At 38.0% G+C, this 14271-nt stretch overlaps 2 protein-coding genes across 3 annotated transcripts; both read left to right on the top strand.

The window, feature by feature from the left end:
* The first annotated feature begins 5357 nt into the window (after positions 1–5357).
* LOC137936645 (cyclin-A1-4) lies at positions 5358–10503 on the top strand. 2 transcript variants are annotated; one of them, XM_068781571.1, is made up of 11 exons: positions 5358–5916; positions 6853–7234; positions 7347–7480; positions 8662–8754; positions 8848–8981; positions 9074–9149; positions 9249–9325; positions 9422–9455; positions 9557–9706; positions 9908–10042; positions 10141–10503. In XM_068781571.1, exons 1-11 carry the CDS (start codon positions 5731–5733, stop codon positions 10204–10206), a joined length of 1467 nt encoding a protein of 488 aa, XP_068637672.1. In that variant the 5' UTR covers positions 5358–5730; the 3' UTR covers positions 10207–10503. The 2 variants fall into 2 exon arrangements, with proteins under 2 accessions (XP_068637672.1, XP_068637589.1); XM_068781488.1 differs by having other exon boundaries at positions 7344–7480.
* Positions 10504–11270: 767 nt separating this feature from the next.
* Positions 11271–14014, top strand: LOC137955586 (jasmonate-induced oxygenase 4). The gene is made up of 3 exons (XM_068802599.1): positions 11271–11822; positions 12083–12404; positions 13415–14014. Exons 1-3 carry the CDS (start codon positions 11344–11346, stop codon positions 13655–13657), a joined length of 1044 nt encoding a protein of 347 aa, XP_068658700.1. The 5' UTR covers positions 11271–11343; the 3' UTR covers positions 13658–14014.
* Positions 14015–14271: the final 257 nt, after the last annotated feature.

Here is a 14271-nt window from a genome sequence, read left to right as displayed (position 1 = left end):
TACATATAAATATATTTAATGTAGGTAATGCAATTCGATGGATTTCCGTATTAAATCTCAATCTATAGTTAGTGGAAGCCATTTTCATCACTTTATGCAAAAAGATAAGAGTGACATGCATTTTAGACATTAAAGTAGCTGTTATGACTCTCTATGTGGGTGAGGTCACTAAAATCATGGACTAGTTCATGCACATCATTTAATAGAAAAGTTAGATGCTACTCTTCATATTGTATTTTATTAATGTAATTTTTATATAAATGAAATTTAGTGCCAATAGCTCTCAAGCTTTTATTAGATGTTTGTTTCGTAACTCAAATGTAATATAACCTGACTCATTCACCAACTCGATGAGGTAGTGTAATAGAGATACATGTTTCTTTCTTCTCAATAGACTAAATATTCATGAGCGCACGAGAATCATAATATAGTATGATGGAAAGAAGAGAAGAAGAAAGAAAAATCTAAGACCGCCGCCCTAATCCAATATACCTTAAAAATAAGAAGTGGCAAGATTGATAGGGATCATCAAGAAGAACTTTCAACTCACTAATAAGTTTGGTGTGTAAAGACACAATTCATTCGACTTCTAAACACTTTCAAGTTTACCCGGTCACTCAAATCATTAACATATAGTCGTCTCTGATTAAAATGTAGTGAAATATTTTTATTTTAATAAAATATAATTTTTATATAAATAAATAAATTACCGTAACCATATTTTTAAATATAAATCAAATGATAAAGTATTGATGAATGCATCTATATGTATATATTAAAACATATAAATATTTATATATATGTTTGTGACTTTTGAGAAGAATGAGAAGAATGATTTAAAATTCACCACACCAATGGGGTGTCATGCTTTCATTAATTTATAGGAGTGATATCCCAATTATAGGGATTTACAATTGATTACAAGATATTTGATTTGTACAGACGAGGAATGATTGAGCTTAATTAGCTCCTATAATGGAAGGCCCTAAATAGGGCAATGATCCTTAATTGATTGAGAATCAATTCTATAATCCTTAATTGATTGAGGATTAATCTCCTAAGGCAGTATCTTCAATAGCCCCCCGCAAGCTAAGCGTCGGATTAGGATAGACGTGTAGCTTGAACCGAAAAAACTGAATAGAGGGCAAGAGACGCTTTTGGTGAAGATATCCGCAATTTGTAAGTGAGAGGGCACATATTGAGTGCGAATCTTTCCATCAACAACAAGTTCTCACCGAAAGTGAATGTCTAGCTCAACATGTTTGGCCCGTTTGTGAACAACAGGGTTGGAGCTAAAAAAAAGAGCGCTTTTGTTATCGCATAACAGAAGTGGCCGCTTGGGAAGAGATACTTTGAGATCATGAAGAAGATGGGTGAGCCAGAGAAGTTCGGCGGCCGTGAGAGCAAGAGCACTATATTCAGATTCACAGTTGGAACGAGACACTATAGGTTGCTTCTTGTCACTCCAGGAGACTAAGTTGTCCCCAAGGTAAATAGAGTAACCTGAGGTGGAGCGGTGAGTGTCAGGACTGCCGGCCCAGTCAGCATCAGAATAAGCAATTAAAGAGCCAGGAGAACTAGACGGGCGAAAGGATAGACCATAGTGAAGAGTGTCTTTGACATACCGAAGAATAAGCTTAACAGCAAGGAAGTGGCTAGCTGTGGGAGAATGTAGAAACTAACTAACTGAGTTGACAACATGAGCAATGTCGAGACGCGTGATGTCAAATATTGAAGAGCACCAATAAGAGATCGGTAAAGAGTGAGATCCGAAAATAACTGACCAATAGAGGATAGATGCTGAGAAACCACTATAGGAGTGTGCACAAGCTTGCTGTCAAGTAATCGAGCCCGGGCAAGAATGTCGCGCGGATATTTCAGCTGACTACGAAATAACCCATCAGCAGTGGAAGTAGCTTCAAGACCAAGGAAGTAGCTGAGAGAACCCAAGTCATTTGTAGCGAACTCAGAATGGAGCTTGCTGGCAAAGCTATCAAGCACAGAGGGGTTGTTGCCCGTAATAATAATATCATCGACATATAAGTGCAAATAAAGGATGTCAGAGTGTCGATGAAAGATGAAGAGCAAAGGATCAGCTCGACTGTAGTGGAAGCCAATGTAAGGAAAGAGCTGAACCGCTGGAACCAAGCTCGAGGGCCTTTTTTGAGACCATAGATAGCTTTCTGAAGCTTGCAAACATGATCAGGAAAGCGAGGATCAATATACCTAGGCGGTTGTTCCATATAGACGCGTTCATTGAGATGACCATTGAGGAAAATATTTTTGACATCCAATTGACGGAGAGACTAACGATGAGTAATAGCAATAGAGAGTACAACCCGAATAGTGGTAGCTTCGATGACAGGGCTGAAGGTGTCGGTGTAGTTGAGACCTCGTACTTGTGTAAACCCTTTTGCGACGAGACGAGCTTTTGAATCTCTCAATAGAACCATCAGGTAAATATTTGGTCCGAAATTAGAACCCACAATATTGGTATGAGCCGGTCGAGGTACCAAAATCCAAGTACGATTATTTTGAAGAGCATGAATTTCTTCACCCATAGCGGCAAGCCAGGCAGAATTCTTGGCAGCAGATTTGAACCCTTTAGGCTCAGTGGATGTTAGGAGAGCAAAAAATAGACCAGAGGAGCTAGAATACGCCAGATTAGCCGAGTGATAGGGTTTGAAAATACCAGCTTTGGCGCGTGTGACCATAGGATGAGAACCCACTGGAATAGCAGCAACAGGAGCAGTGGAATCCGCGTGTGGCAGAGTAGGTCCTGTAAGAGTAGAAGAGGCCTGCAAAGACTCATCCATGGGATTAGTGCAAATAACACAAGGACAGGAGTCAGATTGAGTAATATACCGAAAATGGGGCACCGGAAGGGACGGGGGCATGACAGTATAAGAGAAACTGGGTTCCAGAAAGTTGGAGAAATGGAGAGAGGATAAAGGTTGAGCTTGGGAAGAGGCTTGGGATGGGAAATAAGTCTCATCAAATTGAGCATGATGAGTGATATAAAGGAGTCATGTGAGACCATTTTCTACAAATTGAAATGAACATAACTTCTCTCTTTCCCCTTTCTATAAAAATATTAAATTAAACTTTTAAGTATACAGACAAATTTCTTAATTTTTCCTTAATCGAGATATTTTGAATAGAGAAAATAAATATAATCAAATAAAACTCTAAATAACTACAATAAATCAAATGTAGAATAAATTATAAAAATAAATAAATATGTAAAAATTGAAACACAATGAACTAAACTATATGCTAAATGACATAATAACTAAACAATATCCAGTAGTAAAAAATAAAAACCAAAACATTGAGTGAAATCAGACCATTGATAACCAATTGATCAAGAAGCAAAGAAGAGAACATGCAAATTCTACGAGTATTTAAAGAAAATTAATGGAGAAGGCTGATAAGATATGAACAAAAGTATATTTTTATCATATTTTTAAAAAAATGGAGGTGACATGTGAATATTTATAGACATAAGAGGACATATATCAACTTTCATAATTACAATTTTATGTCATTTGTATGACAATTATCCTTATTTACTAACCATGCAACACCTACACATGGGTTTCTTTTAACACTATAATTTAATTCTCTCAACCCTACATGGGTTTTTCATGTGCAACCAACTCTCACCTGTGGGGGTAAATGAGAAACCTTTAAGTGGGTTGGTTCATTAAACAGATATGCGTGTCCTATCAATACATGAGAGTTAGGAGTGGACAAGTATCGGATTTGGATCAGGTTTTGAAGAAAATGTGTTTATTGTAGTAGGACTAATCATATGACAATCATCCTTATTTACTAAGCATGCAACACCTACACATGGGTTTCTTTTAACACTATAATTTAATTCTCTCAACCCTACTTGGTTTTTTCATGTGCAACCAACTCTCACCTGTGGGGGTAAATGAGAAACCTTTAAGTGGGTTGGTTCATTAAACAAATATGCTTGTCCTATCAATACATGAGAGTTAGGAGTGGATATCGGATTTGGATCATGTTTCGAAGAACTATAATTTGAAATGGAATTATTGATTTTCAGGATCCCATGGATTTAACTTATGGAGAAAAAGAGAGAAGCCCAAGTCGTAAAATTCCAAAAGGATTCATGGAAAACAATTTAGCTTTTTCGGTGACTGAATATAACCTTTTGCAGTTCTAGCTCATGGGAATCGAATCGAGTTAAACAGAATTCAACGTGAATTTCAATTTTAGATTGCAGGGTCTCCTCCAGAGACCCTGCAATTCGAAAATTTTCAGTGTCAGGAACTGTTTAATGACATTATCTGCTTTTCAAGATTTCCTGCTCGAATTGATATAGTGGGAAATTTGACAGAAATATTTCTGAAATCTTAGTTCTCAGATCGATAAGGAAGGATTGAAGAAAAAGCAATGATTAGTTTCCATGAAGGAATCAAAGCAGGGAATTAGACGTACCTTTGATATGGAACATTTACTCTCTCTCTCTCGCTCTCCCTTTGTTTTTCCTTCCATATATAATAATTTACAGTCTCCTTTTATAGAACTTACAACACCGCTTCGCCATACCATGTTTGGCACTGGAAAATATCACGAATACGCAATAATATACCGAAGCAGAAACAGAATTGAAGCAAAAATAAAAGAAAAAACCTACTTGGGTTGAAGTCTATGGAAGCAAATAAGAGGTTTCGATCTTTATTAATCTTCACTTTCTATTCGTTCTTACTTCTTACTCTTATCTATTGATTTTCTGTGTCGAAAATAAAGACTTTACAGTTGGTTTTCCTACTCTCCGTATCCCAGTTTAACTACTACTTTAAATACCGCTAAAATCTTCATCCGGTTTTCCCTCCACTCTCCTCCCATCTTTCCGTTCATGATGGCGATCTCAGCAGGAGTTTCGATCTTCACCGAATCTTCTTCCCATAAGAGAAAGCAAATGGCAGGTCGACCTTCCTCTCGAGTTGTCTTCCGTTGGACTCACTCAGTCTCTCGTCGGCGACGATTCCAGGAGCAGAAAATTTGGAATCCTCGCCGACGAGAGACTGTGGGCCCAAAGGAACTAAGCTGCAATCTCGCAGTGAGGACCTACCGTGTCATCATCACGTACTTTTCGGATAAAGCAACCGTGCCTCGAGAGAGTACCCCAGGCTTTTTATTGAGCCCAAACTAAGACGAGAACTAAACAGCATCATTACCCGCTGGAATCCCCTAAAAATCTGAATTAATAAGTGCTACTGATTAATTAGATATTAATAATTCACATGTCGCTTTCTAAACGGTTTGATACTTTAAATAAATAACTTGACCGCTCCTCTACACTCGCAGTTTGAATTCAAAAACGCCGAGGGGAAATTCGAACCCCACGCTCCTCTGCACGGAAATCTTGATCGAGGCAACGGGCGGTGACGATTTCCTCAACTACATCGCCAATTCAAATTGGATCTCTCCACCCTTCGAAAGCAAGAACAAAAGGAGACACCGCCTCTCTGCTCCTCTCGTTTCATTTCGTTCGATCTCCTCCCTCATCTTCGTCGTTTGTCCGAAATCGAAACAAGTCCGGTTGCCTCTTCCTCCTTCCTCCTTCTAATATTCGTTCATGGTTTAATTCCTCTTCCGTTTTTTCTTTTTCTGGCGTCGTTTTTTTCGATCTTTTTGTCAGCGAAGCTCGAGCAGGGCGACCGTTGGTTTAGGTTTAAGTTCTTTTTGAAAGAAATGGCGAGCCAGACCCGTCGTGCGTCCATTTCTTCTTCTTCTTCTTCCGTGAAGAGGCCGTCGTCTGAGAACGCCGGAAAGGCTGCAGTGAATCCTGTACAGCAGCCAAAGAAGCGCCCGGCTCTCGCTAACTTGACGAACCACACAAATGTTGGCCGGAATGTCATTAGGACGGCAGGGAAACAGGTAAAAGCGAGTTATACTTCAAAATGCCATGACTCTTTGTTTTTTTATCTGGGTCCCTTTGGAGTTATTCGCAGTACGGTGTATGTCGTGGATACGTTATGATGTTATTTCTTCAACTGTTGGTACTCTTTTCCTCGTGAGCATGTCAATGCAGAAATTCTTTTATGACATACATGTTTTGCAGCTTACTGGGTTCGTCTGGGGTTTCTTCCAAACTTGTAATGGTGATTACGGTTTTATGGATTTGATTCTACATATTTTTTTGTGTGTGCGTTACTTTCTTCTATATTTCCTTGATAGCTGTTATTTGGTTTATTGTCCTCTTCAGATCATAAAAATAAAACTTTAAGGGTTCATCTTCGGTGGCAAAACCCATGTATCGCATTCTGTTCTTTTTATTTTGCCCAGCATTCCTTTTGATTTTTATATGTAGTAGCTTCATTTTCTATCTAATTTCACAGAGGATTTATGTGTATATATATTTTTTTGCGCATTATATTCTTGATACTTCGTAATTTAAAAATGCTTATGTAATTGAAACGCTATTTATTTCCCGGTTTCTTGAAGATTATACTAAGATACGCTCATATATAAAGTTTATTATTTAGTAGTTGTTTTTCTTGGAAGAAGACTAATAGCCTGTCTTTGACGTTTCCTGTGTTCATGACATGTTATCGCCATGTAAATAAAGGCACGTGATAAAATCCTATGGTTTTGCTTGTGTGCATGACATGTCTTCGGGTTGTTTTTTACTGGTCCATTCTTTCATTTGTGGTTTGGTTGCTCCAATACTCGGCATAATTCTAGTTCATAATCCATCAAAAGTAATTTTATTTATGCTTATATTGTTTGTCTTTTAGTTGTTGCTATTTTTTTGCTACTTTTAAATTCCTAAACCACTCCAAGAAAGATTTTAATGCTTCGTTATTCTTGAAGGTGCAAGTCACGTCTTCACTGTCCAAGGTGAAGCAGAATGCTTCGTTGCATTCTAGCTATTCTAGCTTGCAACAGAACAATTTGCATCCGTCAATTTCTGTGAAGCAAATCACAGCAGTTTCTTCTAAAAATTCTTCCATTGTGAGAAATGATGAGCCCAAACCTGCTGTTGTTCCCATTCTTCAATCTTGCAGCGCAGCTCTATCGCCCAGTCGATCAGATTGTGCTTCAGTTTCCATGGATGAGACTATGTCAACTTGTGACTCTTTAAAGAGCCCAGATGTTGAGTACATAGACAATGGTGATTCTTCCATTGTTGCCAGTTTAGAAAGGAGAACTTGTAACACTCTCCACATATCTGAGGCCATTGATGTAAACGAAGGTCTCAGATTCTTGCCCATGCAATCTTTGTAGTTCAATCCTCTTGAATTTCATTTTGGGTTTTTCTTTTATGTTTCTATATGTGAGAGAAAGATACTCTGTATTTGTAGCAGAAATCTGGAAGAAAGATATCGTAAAGCAAGCAGAAGGAAAAAACATTGTTGTAGATATTGATGACAATCACCAGAACCCACAGCAATGTGCATCATTTGCTGGTGATATATACAAGCACCTGCGTGAAGCTGAGGTGATTTTTTGGTTTCCAGCATCTCAAGTTTAATATATTGATTCTTGTGCAAATTTTGGCTAAAAAAATTATTTTTTTCTTGTCCTTAAAGTAATTTTTTACTGGTTGTGCATCTTCATTTTCGTTGTATACTAGATTTGACTGTTACTATTTTATCTATTTAGTTATCTTTTCACTTTTTGTCCACACAAAAATTCCAGTAACGTTATCATCAACAAATGAGCTTGTCGTGTTTGTATAGTTCATTTATTTGGAAAATTTGGAAATTAGTTCACGCTAGTCTCTTCATCTCTTAGCCAAGACTTTTGGTTCGAGTCTTGAAAGGCCTCTAATACTTGTACTAGATGAAGAAATGATTATTAACTTGTCTTATTTTAGTTCACTTCTATAGAAAGAGGGATACCAAATTACTCAAGAAATATGTTTCTATTTTTGTAATGGGTGGACTTGTAAATATATACAGAGGAGTCATTATCCTTGTCAAACTTGAAATTGGTGGTGGAGTGTCCTGCGATGAACCTTTTGATGTGAGGATACTCATAAAATGGATGTTGAGTGGGAAAAGTCCCACATTGAAAAATGGGAAGAAAAGTTAATGGGTTATAAAGTTGATCAATAGGCCTCCTAAGTGGCTAATCGTTTTTGGAATGGAACCGGGCATAACTCAAAGATGTAACATGGTATCAGTGCAGCCCCAAGTTATGTGTGTTTTTTAGGCTCCATAAGGTAGGAGTTTGTGTGCCTCATTAGAGGATTTGTGCCCAAGTTTTAGGTTTGTTACGCGTAAGCTTGGATGTGAGGGGGAAAAGGTTCACATTAAAAAATGTGAAGAAAGTTAATGGGTTATAAAGTTGATCAATATGCCTCCTAAGTAACTAGTCATTTGGGATTGAACCGGGCTCAACCCAAAAATCTAACAATGAAGATTAGATATATCTGCAGTTTCCTATTTAGATTGTCATTGTAGGTTTCATGAATGGGAGCACTTTCTTCAGTATGCTGTAGTTTTAAAAAGAAATGCATTTGTTAGTGTCAAGATCCTCCTTGAAGCATCTAAACTTCATTTTTACTTCATGGGGTTCTGAGAATTTTACTTTATCCATGTTTTGGTTTCCTTCATTTAGATCATACTCTGCTTTAGCTTTTCCCAACTAAGTCTGTATACTGTGGGGCTTGGACAGACAAAGAAAAGGCCCTCTACAGATTTCATGGAGCAAGTGCAAAAGGATATTAATGCAAGCATGCGATCGATTCTGATAGATTGGCTGGTTGAGGTAAAGCTACTTCACAAATAGTCTTGGATTTTTTTTTAAATATTGGAGATTCTTTGTTTGTAAGACTGAAGGTTTGAGCTCATTTATGTGCAGGTTGCAGAAGAGTACAGGCTTGTTCCTGACACATTATATTTGACTATTAACTACATTGACAGATACCTCTCTGGTAATGCAATGAACAGACAACGGCTACAGTTGCTTGGTGTTGCTTGCATGTTGATAGCTGCGTAAGAACTCGTATTTGAATGCACTTATTATTTGGTTTATTCTCAATGATGACTTAGTAAGAGAAAAATTGTGTTTCTATTAATTTTCTCAGCAAGTATGAGGAGATCTGTGCACCACAAGTGGAAGAGTTCTGCTATATTACAGATAATACTTACTTCAGAGATGAGGTCTGCTTCATTGTATTACTATCATTTTTAAATCTTTTACATCTGTATTGTATAAATCATTATTTCTTTCGTTACCAATTAACTGCCTTAATGACACAGGTATTGCAAATGGAAGCTGAAGTTTTGAGGTATTTGAAGTTTGAGATGACAACTCCAACTGCTAAGTGCTTTCTTAGGTAACATTCCACTTTGTTATTTGAAGGTTGCCATTTTGAAATGATATATTTGTGCTAATTTTTATTTTTGGTTTCTGCTCCTTTTTAAACCAAAAGACGATTTCTTCGAGCTGCTCAAGGATGCAATGAGGTACCACTGGTTAATTCTGTGGTACATTTTTGGTATTCTCCTTCCAAAATGATGAATTGCAGAATGCATTTTTTTTAATTCAAGTAGTACATGGCTTGCAGGTCCCAACGTTGCAGCTTGAGTTCCTGACTAGCTATCTTGCAGAGCTATCACTCCTTGAGTATGAAATGCTTTGTTATAAGCCGTCCCTTATAGCTGCCAGTGCAATTTTCTTGGCAAATTTTATATTGCTTCCTTCCATGAGGCCATGGGTATGATGAGTTCCAACACAGTTGTTTCTCTATAGCTAATATTTTATCTGGAATGTCATTTCTCTACTTTGATGCATAATAATTTCAAGCCTCTCTCAACCGTTTTGAGCTGAGCCTATCATATATCAAGAATTGAGTTTCAATCACAATGCAGAAAAAAACATTTGAATGTGTTCTCACATTTTGAAATCTGATGTGCAGAATGCAACTTTGCGACATTATACTCTATATAAGTCTTCTGAGCTACGTGAATGTGTGAAGGCTTTGCACCGGCTCTTCTGTAACAGCCACGGTAGCAACCTACCTGCCATTAGAGAGAAGTACAGCCAACATAAGGTAGTCAAACCCCCATTAAAGCCCTTTTTTTAATTTTTTATTTATAATCTTAAATATCCTTTTGCTATTGTTTAACTTCTAACTGTATGTGTGACCAGTACAAGTTTGTGGCGAAGAAATACTGCCCTTCAACAATACCTTTGGAGTTGTTTCAGGATACATGACACAAGTGGTTTAAGCGTCATTCTTGAGAGGAAGTATGATAATGCTGCCCAAAGCTTCAGAGGTAGTATACTTGGTGTATCATAGTGGTGTAAACAGACTTTGCAGCTGTTGCCCACTGCTGGTGGTCTGATTTCGTGGAAACTCTTTTTCTAGATGATAACATTATTGTGGGAATGTAGAAGAAAGTTTCAAACGTTCTCTTGGAGTTTCCAGTTTACAATTTGTAAATGTGACAATCTCTTCCAACTTACAAAGGTGGATGCCTAGAGCCTAACGAAGTTGAAACGTTCGACTCCTTTGTTCTTGCAAGGTTAAATTTATGCATTAAAGCAAGTGCCAGTTAGGAGTGGAACGTATCTTTGGATTTCTCCAGTGAAAGGGCAATGCAGCTGAATTACTCCTTGAGCTATCGATCCTAATATTTTGAGATAATTCTCTTTAGATGGTGGAGATGACGTCGTCTGCTTCTGGCTGCGCTGCGCAGGGCAATTTTAAGTATGAAAAATTCAAAACGGACGAATGGACTAATCTACACTTCTATCATCTAAGCTTAATTAGAAATGAAACAGCCGAATGGGATTATGTGAATTACTCTTACTCGTTAGTAAACAATGGAAGTTGAACACGCTGCATGTCTCTCAGGAGCGACTCCGATTAGTGACTCCGTTGACAGATCACGGAGGCAGACGGAAAGACTCCTGTGTCTGCTTGCCTTTTCCAATAAGAAGAAGCGATGCGTTTATTTTTTTAAAAACATTTTAGGTTAAAATTAAATTAAATGACTTAAAAAATTATATATTCTTATTTTATTATTATATAATACATAATGCATTTATTAGGTTAGTAACCATTTTTTTAGTTAATTATCTATTTAGATATATTATCTTTTTTACGTTACATTTTTTATTTTGGACACGGAGGAAAGTATTTTCCGGTAAACTTGACGTCCACGATACAAGGGATTGGCTTTTCACTGTGACTAACACTGACCCCACCATATCCTCCGTTTCCACTCGTAATTCTCCGTCATCCCTCCCGTATCCCCTTCTCCCTTTCCCCTCGTTTGACGTAGCTATTGTTGCTCTTTTCTGTAACTAACGCTCCTAGAGCCATCCGATCACTCGAAGGTTCTTGTGATGTCGGTCTCCGGTCCGCCTCAAAGGGTCCAAAGCCTTCTCGAGTGTGGGCTCTCCGACCTTCCTTCTCAGTATATCCAGCCACCAGAAACACGCCCTGGATCCTGCCGGCAAACGTCAGACGCCAGCGTGCCGGTTATCGACCTCTTCCAGTTCGATCAGACCCGCTTCGATGACGTTCGTCAGAGTATTGGACGGGCATGCCAGGATTGGGGCGCTTTTCAGGTCATAAACCATGGTATCCCAGAACGATTGCTGGATGATATAAGGAGCGCTGGGCGGTCTTTCTTTGATGCTCCAATGGAAGATAAGATGAAATATGTTTGCGATCCCAATTCGGCGGCTTCAGAGGGTTATGGAAGCCGAATGCTCGCGAAGGATGATGGAGTCCTTGATTGGAGAGATTACTTCGATCACCATACGTTGCCGGAAACGAGACGGAATCCGGGGAAGTGGCCAGACTTTCCTCCGTACTACCGGTTAGTTTGTCATCTCTTTGTTAGAATTCGAATGTGAATTTATTGGGATAAAAATGTTTAATTTATTGGTATTTATTTCCTAAAAATTGAAATTTCGAGCTTTCTCGATACTTTTAATCAAAGCGATTGAGTGGCATCGGTATTGTCAACGTAATATGGTTTGATCTTCTCGTAAAGTTTTCCTTACAAAAATAGTGTCATAAACACAATTCACAGCTTATTTTTTAGATCCAAACAATGAATTAGTACTTATTTTGCAGAGAAGTTGTTGTGGAGTATAGCAATCATATGAAGAAGCTTGCACGGAAACTACTTCAATTTATCTCTGAGGACCTCTCCCTGCCACCGTCTTATATTGAAGACGCAGTTGGAGAAGCTCATCAGAACATAACCATAAGCTTTTATCCACCTTGTCCACAGCCAGACCTCGCGCTCGGACTTCAATCCCATTCTGACATGGGTGCGGTCACGCTGCTGATACAGGACGCAGTTGGTGGCCTAGAAGTTCTGAAGGACGATGGCTGGGTGCTTGTGCAGCCCCTTCCTAAGGCTATCGTTGTTATTATAGCTGACCAAACTGAGGTAAATTCTTATATCTTACTCACTCTATTCTTAATTTACTTTTTAGTTTGTGATGATTCCACCTGTGGTGTTCCTTGTGTTGCTGTTCATGTATATTGCTCTAACATGTTTCTTTTTGCTCCCCTCCCCTCTCCTCGCCCCCACATGAATTTTGTCTTCCTTGGTCTTTACTAATTAAACCTGTGCAATCGATAATGGTACGGCTAGTTAGGAACTTAGACTGGTAAGATTTGATCTTTTCTTAATATGTATGAATCAAGTATCAAGTTCTAGGCAAACAGGTCTGAGTCCCAAGGTTTGCACTAGTCTAGTTATAAATTGTCAATGACCTTGCAAATGCTACTGCATTAATTTTGGTATTGTGGGCATTTCTCCCACTTTTATGATTGGAGCCGCAAGACCTTGTGAATATTTTTCTTCCAGCATGGTCCAATGTTTGCCTAAAAACCTTTTTGTTGTTCATGGAAAAGCTTGGGAGCATGCTTTACATAAAGGCATTTGGGCTGCCAATTGATTCTCTTTTTCTGGCATGGGAGTTCAGCAGAATGAGTTGTCTTTTTTTAGGCTAAATTGAATACACAACTCGGTGAGTTCTCTTTTAAAGCTATATTTGTGGTTTGACGTTAAGTAGCATTCCTGGTAGCAAATGTCTGTCAAATTTATAGCCTTCAAGGTTTAGGTGTGTGAAAAAATTACAAAAGCTTGCAGTAGAATTTTTCAGTTTATCTATCTCAACAGATGTTAATCATTGATCCATATGATGATGATCTGCACTCTCTTCTTCTGTTTCTATGCACCTGTATATTAGTTAGTAGTTGTGTAGTTCATTACCATTATTGTACTCTTTTGCATTGTTTGTGTCTGATACATCGATTTCCATTATGAAGGGAAAGCAATCAAAGAACTACTCATCCATGATACGTGAATATATTGACCTGGAATCATTTCTCTTCGTCTGTTTGTTCCCCTGCAAAAAGCATTTCTTAATAGTTAGCCACAATTTTCTGTAGATCATGAGCAATGGAGAATGTAGGAGTTGCGTGCATCGTGCAGTGGTCAATGGCAGTCAACCACGGCTTTCTGTTGCAACCTTCTATGATCCCTCAAAGACCACAAAGATATCTCCAGCAGCTCAGCTTGTTACACACTGCTCACCAGCAAAATATAGGGAAGTAATCTATGGAGATTATGTATCTGCATGGTACACCAAGGGTCCTGATGGGAAGAGAAACATTGATACTCTTCGAATTTAGGATCTCTCTAGACTCTGATTTTGGGTTTGGGTTTTTGTCATAGATCCTAAGGGTGGCACCAAGCCAAACCGTCTTTCTAATCGTTCAAGCTTGGCTTGAGCTCAAACTTAAAATAAGGCTTGTTAAGTATAACAAGCCAAACTTGAGATTTTCCAAGCTCGGCTTGTTAGTTCGTGAGTCGACTCATTATCATAGATTTTTTTATGAAAATACCCTCTACTCTAATTGTTCTCGTCAATTCCCTTTTTAGTTGGTTGATAGTTATTTTTATTTACCTTAAACCTCAAAGATGATTGATCGTTCATCCCTTTTGGGTCTCTTAATATCTAATGTTGTTATTTTCTAATGAAATAAACATTATTGATGGAGGCATTTGATCTTTCTTTTAGGTCTATTCAATTAGTTATTTTACATTGGTATACTCCATTGCAAAGTTTTGGATTCCTCTATGATAACTTGCAGTTCAATGGTATTAAGTACATTACAATATTTTTTTTTGTTGTTGTTTTAAATGTAAATTGGAGTTCGAACCCGGCTTGAACTCGAGTTCAAATTCGATTAAAATTTTTAGGTTTGAGCTTGATTCCAATTTTAGGCTTGAGGCTGAGTTCGAG

Source organism: Aristolochia californica, unplaced genomic scaffold (genome assembly GCF_029961685.1).
Source record: "Aristolochia californica isolate CCGP_79_NKW_82.1479 unplaced genomic scaffold, dmAriCali1.0.hap1 SCAF_1, whole genome shotgun sequence".
Classification (NCBI taxonomy): domain Eukaryota; kingdom Viridiplantae; phylum Streptophyta; class Magnoliopsida; order Piperales; family Aristolochiaceae; genus Aristolochia; species Aristolochia californica.
The sequence above is the reverse complement of the archived record's forward strand: the minus strand, read 5'-3'. Positions and strand labels throughout refer to the sequence as shown.

Coding starts and splice junctions, on each gene's coding strand:
- LOC137955586 (XM_068802599.1), top strand. CDS start 11,344: ATGTCGGTCTCCGGTCCGCCTCAAAGGGTCCAAAGCCTTCTCGAGTGT. Junction 11,823..12,082: donor GACTTTCCTCCGTACTACCG/GTTAGTTTGTCA, acceptor CTTATTTTGCAG/AGAAGTTGTTGTGGAGTATA. Junction 12,405..13,414: donor TTATAGCTGACCAAACTGAG/GTAAATTCTTAT, acceptor AATTTTCTGTAG/ATCATGAGCAATGGAGAATG.
- LOC137936645 (XM_068781488.1), top strand. CDS start 5,731: ATGGCGAGCCAGACCCGTCGTGCGTCCATTTCTTCTTCTTCTTCTTCC. Junction 9,456..9,556: donor CTGCTCAAGGATGCAATGAG/GTACCACTGGTT, acceptor CATGGCTTGCAG/GTCCCAACGTTGCAGCTTGA. Junction 9,707..9,907: donor TTCCTTCCATGAGGCCATGG/GTATGATGAGTT, acceptor TCTGATGTGCAG/AATGCAACTTTGCGACATTA.